Below are 19,801 nucleotides of genomic sequence, written 5' to 3'. Positions count from 1 at the left end.
TGGCCCCAGGGCCAAACAATCGAATTTAGCCTACACGTTCCCCGATATCGCCCACCCGTAGGTGGGGATATCGGGTGAAGATCCGCTCGCTTGGTGATCTCGCCAAGCAAGCAAATCTTAACGTGTATGGGGACCTTAAGGACTGAGAGATCAGGGATGTTGCTGAACTAGTTATGCACATATCCATGCATCCCAACTCCCTGCTACCAGGCTCCATATCAGATACAGTAATATTGATAAAGCTTTCCCTTATGCAGGAGAAATAATATTACGGCTGCATCAGTGTGGGGCTGATTGGATTCCACAGAAATCGATAATCCATCACTGTACTTAAATATTAATATAATGCAAACACAGAACTGAAACATTTAGGACACTCGCTCCAAAGAAACGCCATTAGAGGAGAATGAAAGGGTTAATAACTGGGGAGGTGACAAATGTTAGGTTCCCTCTCTCCGGTGATCCAACTGACTCCACAATCCTGACCGAACCGAATCCTAAAAATAACGTGACTTTTTGCCACATAAACACTGAAATTGAAAATTTTTCTCTTTAACCCTCCAGTATCCTAATTTACATACGTAAATTAGGATTCGGATTTGGTTCGGTATTCGGCCGAATCCTTTACAAAAAATAGTGGATTCGGTGAATCCCTAGAAGAAAGCAGAAATAGGATTGCTCTGTGGTGCTCCTCCAGAAATACCCCTGGTCGGTGCAGTTTTCGGCTAACAGGAGCCCCGGCCTGGGGTATCAGATAGGCGATTACAATAACAGGGGGGGTAACATATGGCACCCCTCAATGATTAACCAATAAAGAGATCCTCCACCCATTGCATAATGAAAGAAAACTCCAATCAGCTGGCTTGCAGAGCCAATCAGAGCCCAATCAGAGATGCTGCTTCAAGTTGGAATTACATTTGCAAAATAATTTTAGAAACATTAATTTTAAAGTAAAATATAGGAAATTTGCTTATATTTCCTTTCACTAAGAAAAATAAACAGCCTTTGTTATGGTTCAGAGATCATGTGAAACATTATACTGTAAGGAGGATTGGGTCAGGAGTGAAGGAAGGGAATAGTTCATCCCTCACCCATACATTCAACTTCAAGCTATAAAGTGGAAGAGATGGAGACCTTTGAAAGCATAATTGACATGCCATTGGGAGGTGGGGAAACAGAGGCATCTGGGATCACACGTGACTCTGGCACACAGGGTGACAAATGCCATCTGGCCGACACTAACCAAAGCCACTCATTCCCACAGGCTGAAGTCGGTGCCAGCTGGGGCAATGCTGCTGCCTGTTTATGATTTAGTGCAACAGTGCAACTCGCTGGCTGTGTAACGCTCCCCATCAAGGAAACCAGAACCACAGATTTTATGACAATATGCGAAATGCAGGAAAACTGCCAGAGTAAACAGGCTTATTGCTCAGAACTAATAGGCCAATAAAAATAAGTAGCAACATGGGAGCACTGTATGAAGCAGCACCAGTCCACACAGTCGGTAGTAAATATTATACACCCAAAAATAGGCGGATACCAAGATGAAAATCAACTGCAGATACCACTTTATCCTGTTTATCCTTCAGTTGTCTGATCAATTCACTGCAACTTCCAGTTACACAGCAACGGTACAATTAGGGCTCATACAAATGGGCATTTGGGCCAGGGTTCTCCTGCGCTGGCATTCCCCTGTGTTGGCATTCTCCCGTGTTCCCCCACGGGGAGATCAGGATGAAACACATTATGAGTTGTCTGTACAGAGCAATAATGTTACACGTGTCTGTGTTACATTGCATACAATGTTGCCTAAATAAGATACGTTGCATTGGAAGTATAAAGCAACTGCTGCACAAAACTGGAAAGCCATTCTGAGCTGTCGGGTGGGGTTGGCAACTAATATGTTAGTGGAAAAGCAGGGCTTGAGCCCAAAAAAAAGTCAGAAATTCTCTGTTCTACTTGATCCAGATGGTGAAGGCAAAAGGATTAGTCTCTGGATATACACAGAAATAGCCTTGACTTGAGTACAGTAAAAGGATTCTGAAAACAGAAGATAAGGGCCAGAAGCGCCTGAAACCCTCAGGCCTCATGATTTTACACTGCTTCAATAAAAATCTTAACAAAAATTTAATCAGTGGACAGCCTCTTTGAAATCTTTAAATACCTGCCACTCTGGTTGTTCAAAGGTTAAGTAGCATCCCCTTAATAACTTAGATTTCTTTCTTCTCCTGTAACCCACTCGGCCCCCACCCCCAGGAATTTGCTTTGACTTCTGGCTTGTGAGCATGCTCAGTTGTTCTAAGCTCAGATTACTAAACACGCCCTCCAGTCTAGCAGCCAATGAAGAGATTGCATTGCTGGTTCCCATAAAAAAACTATGTTCCTATTTTTTTTCCCTAACCTCCTCTCCTGAGCTCAGTTTAACCGTAACAGTGCCCAATCCAAGCAGAACTTTTTATCAAAGTAGGTTCTGCCTATGTGAGTCTGTATTCCTGATTAAATGTTCGCTAAATATGAGTCTTTGTGCACATATGCTGTTTGCAGATTTAAATGTATCTGATTATGTATCAGAGGATATATGCAGTACAAATGGTGCCATTTGGGTGGGGGAGACGTGCCCAACATATATATATACACTGTAGTAAATATTGGCTTTACAAGTCCTTTAATTCTTAACCAAAATCCATTGCTACGGTATTACATTATACTTCTGAAAAACAGAAGGTCTGACCTCTGCAATATATATATATGTCTAGGGATTATTACCTGATATAATTTCCAGCACAAAAAGGGTTTTCTGCTGTGTGTATAACCAGGTTTATATACCCAACATGTCTAGGAATGGGGTTGGATAAAGTCTGCAACCTCTATTATACAGTGGCTTATGGATTTTGGCTTGGACACGGCAAACCTGATTTATTGCTGATCATTTCGGAACTTGTGTTCAGGTATTCCTCTCTGGCCGGTCTCTCAGTCTGTATGTATCTTGCTTCCTTGGCTTTATTCACAAGTCCTATTCACTTGATTCTCTGGGCAGTGTGTATTACCCTTCAATAAAATATTTTACACCTCTTTATGCACTTTGGTGATAATACCCTGTGAAACTGCAACTGCATTTGTCGCTGACACTTTTTACTGAGTATTGTTGATAGGTTGCCATAGAAACTACAGGGGGCTTAATTCACACAGGGGGCTTAATTCAGGGTTTGCTGCATTCCCTTGAGAAAGGTTGGGTTTGTAAATTAAATTAAAAAAAACTTCAGAAAAAGCATGGAGTGTGTGATATAGTCATTTTGTTTTTTACCTGACCATGAAGGCTTTTACTGTACCCAAACACAAGGCTATTCCTGTGTATAGTACAGTCAACTACGGATCTGGAGACTAATCCTTTTTCCATTTTGAAGCTGGAAATGATTTTTCCCCATGAGTCGAGCTGCAATTTTGTTGTGGGATAAATACAACCGAGGCTTTCAGCATTGTCGTCCTACAGAAATCAAACAAAGGGGAAACTCCCAGGAACTATAAGCTCACTAAATCTATAGGGACAAGCTGATACATGTTATATAATGTTAAGTCCCGTATTATGTGCAACTATGGGGGCTGCTGTATAGTCTGTATAGCCCTCAGTCCGTAGGATATTTATAAATGGGGCCATAATTATAGCATATCTTTAGCGCCTTTTTTTAACATCTGAAACGACTGTTCTGCCAATTAGGAGAAAGATGAACAGATAAAGGGTAAGTACAGCCAAAAATGTACAACTGGTTTATCCGACATCCCGACTGTGACTGCTAAAGGGACCCCTGGAAGCACATGAATTGGTTTATAATTCGGGGTTGCATGCAAAACCAGTAGCCAGCTGCACCCCCATTATAATTCTGCAATAAAATAAATTGAGACCAGTGACAATGGCCTAAGGAAAGCTCTATTTCTGCATAATAATAATAATAATAATAATAATAATAATAATAAAGTGCTCTGAGATATTCCATCTAAAGAAACATGAAATGTGTTAATATTTAACAATCTCTAACAATAGTGTACTTGTTTATGCCGTGATACATGGGGGAAGCATTTAGCAAATGTCATAATAGGAACAATAGCGGGCTCTCAGCTAAGAAAGCCCCTTCCAGGCTCGGCCCCTGATAGTGCCAAACACTGTTTAAGCCCAAGACAGGGAGTCACAGGGTGCTTCCCAGCCAATGAGTGGCCAGTAGGAAGAAGATTTCCTCGCATTGCAAAGCTCTGATATTTGCCTGACAGCAGGGAACATGAGATCACCCCATACACTCACAGTCTGCTAATTGATGACTTCCTTTCCCTCTCGCCTTCCCCCACCCCGAGCAATGTCTCTCCTACAGGATATACTAGGGCCCAAGCTTACATACACAGGCTCTCTGTGCTCTCTGCTGTCAGGGAAAAGGCATCCTATCTAATCCCCCCATTGTAAGCAGCAGTCCTGCCCTGCTTTATGGCTGAGATTCTAGCTATCTGTATAACAGAACATTCTGTCACAGTGGCACAGATCCTATCTGATCCCCCCCCCCCATTGTAAGCAGCAGTCCTGCCCTGCTTTATGGCTGAGATTCTAGCTATCTGTATAACAGAGCATTCTGTCACAGTGGCACAGATCCTATCTGATCCCCCCATTGTAAGCAGCAGTCCTGCCCTGCTTTATGGCTGAGATTCTAGCTATCTGTATAACAGAGCATTCTGTCACAGTGGCACAGATCCTATCTGATCCCCCCCCATTGTAAGCAGCAGTCCTGCCCTGCTTTATGGCTGAGATTCTAGCTATCTGTATAACAGAGCATTCTGTCACAGTGGCACAGATCCTATCTGATCCCCCCCCCCCATTGTAAGCAGCAGTCCTGCCCTGCTTTATGGCTGAGATTCTAGCTATCTGTATAACAGAGCATTCTGTCACAGTGGCACAGATCCTATCTGATCCCCCCCATTGTAAGCAGCAGTCCTGCCCTGCTTTATGGCTGAGATTCTAGCTATCTGTATAACAGAGCATTCTGTCACAGTGGCACAGATCCTATCTGATCCCCCCCATTGTAAGCAGCAGTCCTGCCCTGCTTTATGGCTGAGATTCTAGCTATCTGTATAACAGAGCATTCTGTCACAGTGACACAGATCCTACAGCCTATTCCTGTGAACCCATAAAAAAGCAAATATACACCTATATTTTCCATAAACCCAATAATTTGGGGTTTGGTCAAAAGATGCAAAAGTCCTGTTTAGACAACAGTACGTGACATGAATTTTTGCATTTTGTTTCCAAAATGTACAAAATTAATGTCTATCACTGTTGTATAAATAGGACCTACAGGCCAAACCCCAAAACATACTGGATTACTACTGTTTCAAAAGGAAACCATGTATGTTTGCAATAGACACCCATTATAATCCCAACTGACTGGGCTTTATGTTTATAGGTTATTATATAGGCTTATATTTCCACTTTAAGGTGGCCATACATGCCCAGACTTGCATAGGCTTTGCCTAACCATATATACGAGTAAAGGCTACAAAGGGATCCTAATGAACTGCATTCACAAATCTGGGACTTTGCCAATTCCCCCTATAACTACTGCACTTATCTGCTTGTTTGGGACACTATCCTGAATAAACAGGTCCCTGCTGTTTGTCTATCTATGCAGTTGGTCAGTTTGCACACTATCCAATGGTTTCCCCTGGACAGCACCACTGAAAACAAAAAAATTATACTTAAAAAAAGAAAATGACTGTATATATGACAGCATCTATTTAAGTAAAACAATACCATTGATGATTGCAGCAATACTATACTGAGCTAGTCTGCTCGGCTGGGGGTAAATCACAAACATATGGAATCCATACAAATAAAAGACAGATGTAGTCAGGTCCCCCCCATAGCAGCTTGCTGGGGTCAATGCAGCTAAGCAGCAGTTGTGAAAATACAAATGCAAAGAAAATCCTTTATTTTTAAAGGGAAAGTCACTTTGCAATTTGAAATTAAATCCTCCAACCAAGTGGCCTCGGGTTATAAGACTACTGCCCACATGACGCCCCTGATTCGTCTAACCCCACTCCTATCACAACCAAACATGCCCAATATTCATGCAATACATGCCCACTTTATGCAAATCGGACCCACTTGTTTGTTTCACTTGGACTTATTTAAAATTAACTTTTCAGACAGTAGCATTCTAGGACATTTTGCAATTATTCTTAATTGTTGTGATTTTTCTTCACTTTACTGTTAGTCAGACTTTTTTTGCTTTGCAGCTGGGGCTTAATTACCCTAGCAAATGATCAGCGGTTGTAAAGTCAGAAAGAAAAATGAACAGTAAAGAGCCTAAAAAAAAATAGCCCACAAAAATCAAAACCCTGTTATCAATTGCAAACTGAAAACAGTCAAAATAGGAAAGCTAAAAAGTAAAACATGCTCCGAATCTACTATTTTTGGGTTCAGCCTAACCCTGAATCCTTTGTAAAAGATAGGGATGCACCAAACCCACTTTTTGGGTTTGCCCGAACCACTGAACCCGAACCAGTTTGGCCTGGAGCATGGATTCGGCCGAAACCGAACCCTGCCAAAAAAGGCCGAATCCCGAACCAAATCCTGGATTCAGTGCATCTCTAGTGAAAGATTTAGCCGAATACTGAACCCAGTCCTAATTTTCATTTGCAAAGTAGGCTACTGATGAGTTAAACAGAAGCGAGCACTTAAAAATGACCAAAAGTGATTTTATGGATTTGGATTCAGTTCGGCCAGGCACTTGGATTCGGCCGGACCTAAATTCTGCATAAAAAGGGCAAATTCTTGGCCAAATCTCGAACGGAATCCTGGATTTGGTGCTCCCTAGTAGAAAATATACAGTGAAGATCATTTGCTTTTTTAATAATTCCAAGGTGAACAATACCTACTAAAAGTACACCAATATTAACAAAAGTACACCAATATTAACAAGTAGCTCAAGAGAAACAAAAATACAAAGTAACTATGTAACCTTTAGAAGGTGTTACTAATAGTGCAGGATAGTGATGCACAAGATGATAAACAGTCGACCCAAATTCAACCGGAACCTGCTCGGATCCAACCCACTGCTGATCTGACTTTGGGTTTTGGGCCAGCCCATCAGCACCATGGCAGGATATTAGGCGAGTAGAAAACTGTCAAGCCCTCCTTGGCCCAGTGTCCCAGTGTAGGATACCACCATGCCTGCTTGCCTATAAGAGTCTCCCTCACCCTGGGGAAGGTAGGGTGAAGCACACAAACAGCATAGAGAAGAAATGAGCCATTCCAGGCAATATAAATGCAGCCACTTCTCTGTACAATGTACACACAAAGCTGTCTCCAATACAGAACTAAATAAAGCTGTAATTGTCATTAGATGTTCATAGTGCTGAGTAGTTACACTTTTAATTTAAATTAACAGTTTTAGTTATAACACAGGAGATTCACAGTTCATAAAAGTGAATTTCATATTTTCATATTATGTAATAAAGATATTATCATTCTTTATATGGCCCAACATCAACTAACATGCACGTCCCCCACAACATATACACTGCCCTTATTCACATAATGCATCACCCCCATACTGACTGTCCCTATACACATATATACACCCCCCATACTGACTGTCCCTATACACATATATACACCCCCCCATACTGACTGTCCCTATACACATATATACAACCCCCCATACTGACTGTCCCTATACACATATATACACCCCCCCCCATACTGACTGTCCCTATACACATATATACACCCCCCCCATACTGACTGTCCCTATACACATATATACACACCCCCATACTGACTGTCCCTATACACATATATACACCCCCCCATACTGACTGTCCCTATACACATATATACACCCCCCCATACTGACTGTCCCTATACACATATATACACCCCCCCATACTGACTGTCCCTATACACATATATACACCCCCCATACTGACTGTCCCTATACACATATATACACCCCCCATACTGACTGTCCCTATACACATATATACACCCCCCATACTGACTGTCCCTATACACATATATACACCCCCCATACTGACTGTCCCTATACACATATATACACCCCCCATACTGACTGTCCCTATACACATATATACACCCCCCATACTGACTGTCCCTATACACATATATACACCCCCCCATACTGACTGTCCCTATACACATATATACACCCCCCCATACACATATATACACACCCCCCATACTGACTGTCCCTATACACATATATACACCCCCCATACTGACTGTCACTATACACATATATACACCCCCCCATACTGACTGTCCCTATACACATATATACACACCCCCCATACTGACTGTCCCTATACACATATATACACACCCCCATACTGACTGTCCCTATACACATATATACACCCCCCCATACTGACTGTCCCTATACACACACACACATACTATACACACACACACATATATGCTATACACACACACACATATACTATACACACACACATATATATATACTATACACACACACACATATACTATACACACACACATATATATATATACTATACACACACACACACATATATATATACTATACACACACACATACTATACACACACACACACACATATATATATACTATACACACACACACATACTATACACACACATATATATATACTATACACACACACACATACTATACACACACATATATATATACTATACACACACACACATACTATACACACACATATATATATACTATACACACACACACATACTATACACACACATATATATATACTATACACACACACACATACTATACACACACATATATATATACTATACACACACACACATACTATACACACACATATATATATACTATACACACACACACATACTATACACACACATATATATATACTATACACACACACACACATATACTATACACACACACATATACTATACATACACACACACACATACTATACACACACATATATATATACTATACACACACACACACATATACTATACACACACACACACATATACTATACATACACACACACACATATACTATACATACACACACACACATATACTATACACACACACACACATATACTATACATACACACACACACATATACTATACATACACACACACACATATACACACATATATAGATGAAGCCCTATATACAGAGAGACAAAGGCTGACAGAGGCAGATATAGGGAGTGACACCGATAACACGCAATGTAAGATGCGGTACTTATGTATTTATAAATACAGAGAGACTGACAGACGATGCGCGCTCCCGATTGCGCGTCCCCGTTACCTTTCAGCCGGAGAGCAGCGCTGGTAGCGGCGGCTTCTCCCTACTGACAGAGGACGGAGGAAGGACATGGTCTCCCGGCCTCTCCCCCCGGCTCCTCCCGCTCCGGTATCGCCTCACACACGTCTTGGCTTCCTCTTCCCCCGCCGGTACCGGAGAGTCCCCTCCGAGTCAGCCCGTTACTCAGCCAGGCACTGCCACCTTCCAGCGTGCACGCTTCTCTTTCCCCTAAATGCGCGTTCCCGACAGGCTTCTATTCTCCCCGCATCCCTCCTTTCCTCCTCACACACACACAAAGCGCGCTCCCGCCCAGCCACATCAGTGACAGCTCTCCCTGCGCGCCCCCGCTCCCTCCCCAGCCCCCTGCGCGCCCCCGCTCCCTCCCTACTCTCACACTCCCAACTGCTGCTCCGCGTCTATAAACACAAGCGCCCAGGCAACGGGCCATACTAACTCATGGCAACGGGGTGCAGCTCATTCCCCACTCCTTTGTTAATCTATATGCAACCGACAGGAGGCGGATTTTGTTCACACATGTAATTCATACATGTAATCTGAGCGATTCCGAACGGAAGTGAAGGAAAAGAAAATATGGCTTCCCGATGTTCCCCCCTATTTCCCATAAATATGGTACATGCCGCCTCTTCATATCTGAGTTGTGCCCTGATTTATTTTAGTCTGGTATTGTCCTGGCTTCCACACTTACATAAGGAGATGGTTGAAACATGTTTGCCATAGGAAAAAAATATATATTTTGTGGTATTCTAATAATTTTTATTGTCAAACTCACACATTTAGGAAAGCTTTATAAAAATCCCATCTCTTTAGCAGGCATTTATATAATGTTACCTCACAGTAAAGGTGCAGGTCACATTTTCATCATATTTCTGTAGGTATCATATCCGAACTAACGTGTAAATTCTTAAATATCCTGCCATCCGAGAATATATAACTTTATTATAAAGTGCCACAAGGGTACGCAGCGCTGTACAGTCTTACAGAATACACAATTACACACAGGGAGGACAAGTGATATAATAAATAAATACAATAAATATATATATATATAAATGCACAGGGAATAAGTGCCATGTGGTATGAGACACAGTAGGAAGGAGGTCCCTGCCCCGTAGAGCTTACAATCTAAGTGGTTGGGTAACATACAGGCACAAATTGGAAGGTAAGAGGCATCAGGTATGGGCATTTGCCCTTAAGCGCAGGACTAGAATATTCCATAATTTATATGGTTATAAATGGTTCTTACAGTGGCAATTCTTGGGCTGCCGACGACGCCCCTTTCTCTCACTCCATGCTTACAGCTTTAGCGTCAGAGCGGGTCCAGAGGGGGCTGCATTGCAAGTGCAGAGCGAGCTAATAAAAACGAAAATTCAGCACTTAAAGTTACCAGAGGAGGCTTTTTGCCACCCCTGGTAACTAGCTGCTCACTGCCGCCTGGCGAGAACCTAGCCTTATGGCGACCCTGGGTGCTTAGGGATGTAATTTCTGTCACACTTGTGTATTGTGATAGATAATGCACCCCCTGTTGTAAAATATGAGGATATTTGAAGTCACCTCAGAGCTTCATTACCTGTAAGGGTAAGAACCCACGGCAGGGCCGGAACTAGGGGTAGGCAGAAGCAACGATTGGGGGCCGCCAAGCAGGTGCCTCTCTTGCCTACCCCTAGTCTGTGCTCCGTTTTCATTGCCCTCGCCACTTGCCATTACGTGGTGGGGGCAATGAACTATCGCTTCGCATCGCACCCCCCCTAACTGCGCATGTGTGCCAAAACACACGGGAAGGGTGGGTGTGATGCGATAGCGCAGGGCAAGGTGGCCTACCGGGTTGCCTAGGGTTCAGCCCGCCCCTGACCCACAGAGCGAGTTTCTCGCCTGTGATAGATCTCTGCTATGGCGTGTGAGTAACCATTCCGCAAAGGCTTTACTCCGGTGGAAAGCCCTTCGCCACTTTGGTAAGCCAAGGTTTTCTCCTGCAGGCAACTTAGCGCGTCTTCAGAAACCGAAGCAATGCGAAGGGCTTTCGACAGTCGACTTCTGTTGTTGCCGGTGGAAAGCATTTTCAGCAAAAGCAGAGATCTATCGTGGGTGAGTAACTTGCTCTGTGGGTTCTTTCCTATAAAACCAAAACAAGCCATCGGTCTTTGGCCTCATACCTTTATTTTGTCACACATCTCCTCAGTGACTTGGGATTATCCTCATATTTTACTATAGGGGTACATTATTCACTATATAAGTAATGATACCGTGACTTCCAAGAACATTTTTAGATTCTAACTACATTATGCTGTGAGAGACAGAGGGCATCTACTTTGAGGCCCCCAAAGGGGTAAGGGAGCAGCATGTTGCTCAAGAGCCACTGGGGTAGAGATACCACAAATAGATTGAATACAGTGGGAGGCAATGGAAGCTTTAGCCTACATTATATACAGCGAGGCAATGGTTCCTGGCACCCCAGATTCCCTTTACCCTTCCAAAAAGCAGGTTACCTAAAGGCTGGAGAAGGTTTCAACTTTGGATAACTCAAAACAAACTCAGAAATAGTTTGCATTTCAAAAAATGCACCCATGCCCCACCTAGTGGTAATGATGAGAACAGCACCCAAGCAGGAGAAACAGGACCTCAACCCAGACTCCTCCACAGATATCACTAAATAGGAGAAACAATAGTTGCCTTAAAGCAGTTGCATTGTGCTGTACTGGCTGTTTCTGAAGGCTCAGGATCAGGCACAATGACCTGAGATGGCTGCCTATACACCAGTATTTCTGGAAAAAATAAATACATTTACTGGTTCAAGAATATGATTTTAAATGATAGAATGCATTATAATATTCCCAACTTAAATAAAACACATAATAAAAAATATATAGCAATTAGGTTCAGACACAGTGTTAAACAAAATATTAGTGTCAATTTGTAAGTTTGTGTTCAAAAAACCCTTAAGCTGGTCATACACGGGCAGATCCGCTCGCTTGGCGATGTTGCCAAGCGAGCGGATCTTCACCCGATATCCCCATCTACGGGTGGCGATATCGGGGAGGCATGTAGGCAAATTCGATCGAATTCTGCACATGGCAATGGGGCAGTCGGTTCGGGGACTGCATCAACGAGCCGATGCGGTCCCCGATCCGACTGGATTTTCTAACCTGGCCGATCGATATCTGGCCAATTTCAGGCCAGATATCGGTCGGCCAGGCCCCTCATTTCTGCCCCTACACGGGCCGATAAGCTGCCGAGTCGGTCCAAGGGACCCATATTGGCAGCTTCTATCGGCCCGTGTATGGGGGCCTTTAGAGATACTCCCTCTGCTCTGCAACATAAAAGAGGAGGTAATATCCTCAATAAACTACTGAGAAAAGAGGTCAAAGAACATGTTAAATGACAAAAGATTGTTTACCTAATAAAAGGAAACATAATTCATTGCAATAAACTTCATTACACATTTGTAATGGATATGAAGTTATTTGTATATATAGGGTCTGGCAGCAGCCTGACAGACCTGACTTGCTGGAGGAGACTCGCTTTTGCAACAATGTTTAAAAAAAGCCATAACCAGAAGTTAAGCAAATATTGCTTTCCCTAGCAATTTACAAATACTTACAAATACATTTACAAATACCGTTTAAATAAATAAACATATTTAATACATTCACAATAGAAACTTGCTTTCTTTTATTAGACAAAAATATTTTTTTTTTGGCTTATGTCCATAAAGTTGATCTTTTATTTAGAAGCCCCTGAGAATGATTTTAAAAATATAATGTCACCTATTTCTGTAGGGAAATGTGTAAATTGCTTATTAAGTCGTGCCTTTTACTATAGCACAATAGTGTTTTTTCTACAACTCGCCCTAAGCAGGTTTTTCTCTTCTTTTGCAACTTTCGAGACTACTGCTTTAGTATCTAGAACCAGTGTCAAAGCTACATGCTATTAAATATATATATTTTTTTAAATACTGGTAAAGGACCTGCTATCCAGAATGCTGTGTAACTGGGTATTTCAGGAAAAGGGATCTTTCCGTTATTTGGATGTCATTAGAAAAACCCAATAGGATTGTTTTGGCTTCACTAAGGATTAATTATATCTTAGTTGGGATCAAGTACAGGTACTGTTTTATTATTACAGAGAAAAGGGAATCATTTAACCATTAAATAAACCCAATAGGGCTGTTCTGCCCCCAATAAGGGGTAATTATATCTTAGTTGGGATCAAGTACAGGTACTGTTTTATTATTACAGAGAAAAGGGAATCATTTAACCATTAAATAAACCCAATAGGGCTGTTCTGCCCCCAATAAGGGGTAATTATATCTTAGTTGGGATCAAGTACAGGTACTGTTTTATTATTACAGAGAAAAGGGAATCATTTAACCATTAAATAAACCCAATAGGGCTGTTCTGCCCCCAATAAGGGGTAATTATATCTTAGTTGGGATCAAGTACAGGTACTGTTTTATTATTACAGAGAAAAGGGAATCATTTAACCATTAAATAAACCCAATATGGCTGTTCTGCCCCCAATAAGGGGTAATTATATCTTAGTTGGGATCAATTACAGGTACTGTTTTATTATTACAGAGAAAAGGGAATCATTTAACCATGAAATAAACCCAATAGGGCTGTTCTGCCCCAATAAGGGGTAATTATATCTTAGTTGGGATCAAGTACAGGTACTGTTTTATTATTACAGAGAAAAGGGAATCATTTAACCATGAAATAAACCCAATAGGGCTGTTCTGCCCCCAATAAGGGGTAATTATATATTAGTTGGGATCAAGTACAGGTACTGTTTTATTATTACAGAGAAAAGGGAATCATTTAACCATGAAATAAACCCAATAGGGCTGTTCTGCCCCCAATAAGGATTAATTATATCTTAGTTGGGATCAAGTACAGGTACTGTTTTATTATTACAGAGAAAAGGGAATCATTTAACCATTAAATAAACCCAATAGGGCTGTTCTGCCCCAATAAGGGGTAATTATATCTTAGTTGGGATCAAGTACAGGTACTGTTTTATTATTACAGAGAAAAGGGAATCATTTAACCATGAAATAAACCCAATAGGGCTGTTCTGCCCCCAATAAGGATTAATTATATCTTAGTTGGGATCAAGTACAGGTACTGTTTTATTATTACAGAGAAAAGGGAATCATTTAACCATTAAATAAACCCAATAGGGCTGTTCTGCCCCAATAAGGGGTAATTATATCTTAGTTGGGATCAAGTACAGGTACTGTTTTATTATTACAGAGAAAAGGGAATCATTTAACCATTAAATAAACCCAATAGGGCTGTTCTGCCCCCAATAAGGGGTAATTATATCTTAGTTGGGATCAAGTACAGGTACTGTTTTATTATTACAGAGAAAAGGGAATCATTTAACCATGAAATAAACCCAATAGGACTGTTCTGCCCCCAATAAGGGGTAATTATATCTTAGTTGGGATCCAGTACAGGTACTGTTTTATTATTACAGAGAAAAGGGAATCATTTAACCATGAAATAAACCCAATAGGGCTGTTCTGCCCCCAATAAGGGGTAATTATATCTTAGTTGGGATCAAGTACAGGTACTGTTTTATTATTACAGAGAAAAGGGAATCATTTAACCATTAAATAAACCCAATAGGGCTGTTCTGCCCCCAATAAGGGGTAATTATATCTTAGGATCATGTAAGAGATACTATCTTATTATTACAGAGAAAAAAAGAGATTCATTTTTAAAAATCTGAATTATTTATTTAAAATGGAGTCTACTGGAGATGGCTGTTCCAAAATTCAGAGCTTTCTGGACAGGTTTCTGCATAAAAGATCCCATACCTGAATTTTTTTTATTAAAAAAATATTTTTTTCCCTAGTAGGCCAGCACTTGGAATTGTTATGAACTGTTTTCTAGGGATGTGTCTAGGCCATGTCTATGTTTTGAACCGCTACTGTGCTTGCATAAGACCTCCAACTGTCCCCCCCTTACCAATCTGTGTGGGGTAATGTAGAAGAGTGGGGTATATGTGAGTTAAAGGAAAATATACAGTTTAAACAACAACAGCTCCACTGTTATCTCTCCAGGCCACCCTTTTGGGATGCAGAATGCTTGGTCTGTAAGGGGGGCAGGCACTGTAGAATATCTGGATATACATCTGTGTCAATAGCCTGCATACCTAAGAAATCAGCTGACCTGTGTCCTAGTGTTATGAATAGTGACCCACAAAATAGCCAAGAACTTGGTCTGTGACATGGCCATTGTACTTATTTTACTCTTGGACCTGGTACTGCTTTTAGTTCATTGAGATGTGCCCTGCAGCACTTACAACATGCTGTTTTTTATACTCTGTGGAGGCAGACAACTCTGGGTTACTGCCTGCCCTGCTCTCATTTCCCTACAGAAATAGGGGTTGGTAGCACTAGGTAGGTACCTAATATATAGGGACAGAGACAGGGGAAAGTGTTGGAAGGGTTACTGCCTACCCTGCTCTCATTTCCCTACAGAAATAGGGGTTGGTAGCACTAGGTAGGTACCTAATATATAGGGACAGAGACAGGGGAAAGTGTTGGAAGGGTTACTGCCTGCCCTGCTCTCATTTCCCTACAGAAATAGGGGTTGGTAGCACTAGGTAGGTACCTAATATATAGGGACAGAGACAGGGGAAAGTGTTGGAAGGGTTACTGCCTACCCTGCTCTCATTTCCCTACAGAAATAGGGGTTGGTAGCACTAGGTAGGTACCTAATATATAGGGACAGAGACAGGGGGAAAGTGTTGGAAGGGTTACTGCCTGCCCTGCTCTCATTTCCCTACAGAAATAGGGGTTGGTAGCACTAGGTAGGTACCTAATATATAGGGGCAGAGACAGGGGAAAGTGTTGGAAGGGTTACTGCCTGCCCTGCTCTCATTTCCCTACAGAAATAGGGGTTGGTAGCACTAGGTAGGTACCTAATATATAGGGGCAGAGACAGGGGAAAGTGTTGGAAGGGTTACTGCCTGCTCTGCTCTCATTTCCCTACAGAAATAGGGGTTGGTAGCACTAGGTAGGTACCTAATATATAGGGGCAGAGACAGGGGAAAGTGTTTGAAGGGTTACTGCCTGCCCTGCTCTCATTTCCCTACAGAAATAGGGGTTGGTAGCACTAGGTAGGTACCTAATATATAGGGGCAGAGACAGGGGAAAGTGTTGGAAGGGTTACTGCCTGCTCTGCTCTCATTTCCCTACAGAAATAGGGGTCGGTAGCACTAGGTAGGTACCTAATACATAGGGACAGAAAGTTATTGCTTTATCTGCTTTTGTTTATTTTGGTTGCTCTCTTTCATCCAAAACAGAAATGTAGCACTAGATAGCACCTGGGGAGCCTGATAATTTATTTCTAGGGTTCAGTTCTCTTTTAATAAACTTACTCGCTAGATATCTGTTAATAATGGTCCTTGTTTTTCACTCTGGATGAGCCAGCAGCTGCTGTACTGTATATGGCCACAAGATGGCAGTTAATGTGCAAGTAATCTCACTCTTTCTTTTGCAGACTGTTCCAATATAAATGTTACTAAAAAATATATCCATGCATAGAAATTGGGATTATAACCCCCCATGTGTTATTCACACATCACCTTGTCTCTGGTCTCACAGCTCTGCTCCAACTGAACCTGAAACAGGGATAAAGCAGCTAACGTGGACTTTAGCCTGACTTCAGCTTTGACAGTGCCAATTAATTCTGACAGCTGGATTTTCCGTCTACAGTGAAACCTAGTGGAGTCAGAGTAGGATGTAAGGTAATTCCCTTATCGCTAGATTTTGCATAGTATTTTCAAGTTCTCTCCCTAAAAAATGTATGTGCATTGCAATTGCCCTGCCAATCAGGACATATCATTAGCCCAAGAAGCCAAAAAAATTTTGCTCAAACTTAGGAATTGTGGGAAGAAGTATGAAAATGTTCCGCAACTTAGCTGCATGTCATAAATACAAATACTGCAAACAGGGTAAATGTAAAGTAAAAATCTTAACTCAGTGATTATATATAGCCCACAGATAGGAATACACTATAACATATGTTCTTAAAAAATCAGATGGCAAAGCAGTTAAATAGGGTTAAAACACTGCTAATTGGAGCGGCCGCCCAATGAGAAGTGGGCATGTTTCACCGTCTTCTCATGTGTCAGTTCCTTATCTGTGCCTTAGTGATGTGCCTGACCCTAACCCAAACCCTACCTGACCAGGCTTCTCCCCTGTATTTATGGACCTGCCCCGCAATGATGTCACAAAAGGGGCAGGGGAAGAGACAGCCGGCAGTGTTAGGTCACAAGAGAGGAGGTTCCGAGGTCGGCCGAAACCCACCTGTGACCCGCTAGTGATGTGCCGAGGTCGGCCCGAACCCACCTGTGACCCGCTAGTGATGTGCCGAGGTCGGCCCGAACCCACCTGTGACCCGCTAGTGATGTGCCGAGGTCGGCCCGAACCCACCTGTGACCCGCTAGTGATGTGCCGAGGTCGGCCCGAACCCACCTGTGACCCGCTAGTGATGTGCCGAGGTCGGCCCGAACCCACCTGTGACCCGCTAGTGATGTGCCGAGGTAGGCCCGAACCCACCTGTGACCCGTAAGTGATGTTCCGAGGTCGGCCTGAACCCACCTGTGACCCGCTAGTGATGTGCCGAGGTAGGCCCGAACCCACCTGTGACCCGCTAGTGATGTTCCGAGGTCGGCCCAAACCCACCTGTGACCCGCTAGTGATGTTCCGATGTCGGCCCAAACCCACCTGTGACCCGCTAGTGATGTTCCGAGGTCGGCCCAAACACACCTGTGACCCGCTAGTGATGTGCCGAGGTAGGCCCGAACCCACCTGTGACCCGTAAGTGATGTTCCGAGGTCGGCCCAAACCCACCTGAGACCCGCTAGTGATGTGCCGAGGTCGGCCCAAACCCACCTGTGACCCGCTAGTGATGTGCCGAGGTAGGCCTGAACCCACCTGTGACCCGCTAGTGATGTGCCGAGGTCGGCCCAAACACACCTGTGACCCGCTAGTGATGTGCCGAGGTCGGCCCAAACCCACCTGTGACCCGCTAGTGATGTGCCGAGGTCGGCCCAAACCCACCTGTGACCCGCTAGTGATGTGCCGAGGTCGGCCCAAACCCACCTGTGACCTGCTAGTGATGTGCCGAGGTAGGCCTGAACCCACCTGTGACCCGCTAGTGATGTGCCGAGGTAGGCCCGAACCCACCTGTGACCCGCTAGTGATGTGCCGAGGTCGGCCCAAACCCACCTGTGACCCGCTAGTGATGTGCCGAGGTCGGCCCAAACCCACCTGTGACCCGCTAGTGATGTGCCGAGGTAGGCCCAAACCCACCTGTGACCCGCTAGTGATGTGCCGAGGTAGGCCCAAACCCACCTGTGACCCGCTAGTGATGTGCCGAGGTCGGCCCAAACACACCTGTGACCCGCTAGTGATGTGCCGAGGTAGGCCCAAACCCACCTGTGACCCGCTAGTGATGTGCCGAGGTCGGCCCAAACACACCTGTGACCCGCTAGTGATGTGCCGAGGTCGGCCCAAACCCACCTGTGACCCGCTAGTGATGTGCCGAGGTCGGCCCAAACCCACCAGTGACCCGCTAGTGATGTGCCGAGGTAGGCCCGAACCCACCTGTGACCCGCTAGTGATGTGCCGAGGTCGGCCTGAACCCACCTGTGACCCGCTAGTGATGTGCCGAGGTCGGCCCAAACCCACCTGACCGGCAGGTAAACTTGGTGTCGGGCTGGCCCACACATCACTACTGTGCCTGACTTGCTGTTATCAGCAACTGACCAATGGCAATCCAGTAAGATGCAAAATACAAAGGCTTCACTCTCTTCTCATCTTTCTGCTCAGGCCTCTCCTTTTCATATTCCACTCTCTCATTCAACCCACCGCCTGGTTGCTAGGATCATTTGGTCCCTTGCAACCAGCTGCTGAAATTATAAAGTAGAAAGTTGCTGAACAAAAAGCTAAATAATACAAAGACCACAAATAACGTGAACCACCCCTTTAATAAAGTATATATGCACCGGTTGCTGCTAGTAAGGAATACAGGAGGTGTAAGTGGCTTATTATATTGATACACACGCAGTCTCTGCCTCTGGCCCGTAATGTTTGCACAGTCATGTGTCTGGGTACCTTGCTGCATATTCATGGAAAACTCACACACATGGTGTCTTTACAGGCTGTAAGCAATGGATAACTAACTAACCACTAATCCCGCAACTCACTTACAGTTATGTTGTTCAAGGTCAAAAAGAACTTCATTTTTTTATTCATTCGCTTTCCCAGAAGACTTGGAGCTACAGCAGAACCTCTATAGAGCCATCGATCTTCTCAATCGAAAATATCACCAGGAACCCTAATGGTCATGTTTTGGTACCAGCAGGTTCAGCACAATTACTATCAATAGTAAGGCACAGACAGAAGGT

General features: G+C 43.4%; 1 protein-coding gene across 1 annotated transcript in view; it reads right to left on the bottom strand.

Moving 5' to 3' along the window:
- Nucleotides 1-9,664, bottom strand: part of c20orf194 (chromosome 20 open reading frame 194) — a 59,802-nt gene extending 50,138 nt beyond the window's left edge. The window contains exon 1 of the mRNA XM_002936365.5: nt 9,365-9,664. Within this exon, the coding sequence (XP_002936411.2) occupies nt 9,365-9,432 (68 nt within the window). The 5' untranslated portion in view covers nt 9,433-9,664. The remainder of the gene's footprint in view (nt 1-9,364) is intronic.
- Between the last annotated feature and the right edge of the window lie 10,137 nt (nt 9,665-19,801).

The sequence above is a fragment of the Xenopus tropicalis genome, chromosome 1 (genome assembly GCF_000004195.4).
Source record: "Xenopus tropicalis strain Nigerian chromosome 1, UCB_Xtro_10.0, whole genome shotgun sequence".
Classification (NCBI taxonomy): domain Eukaryota; kingdom Metazoa; phylum Chordata; class Amphibia; order Anura; family Pipidae; genus Xenopus; species Xenopus tropicalis.
This window is presented reverse-complemented; position numbering and strand designations above follow the sequence as displayed.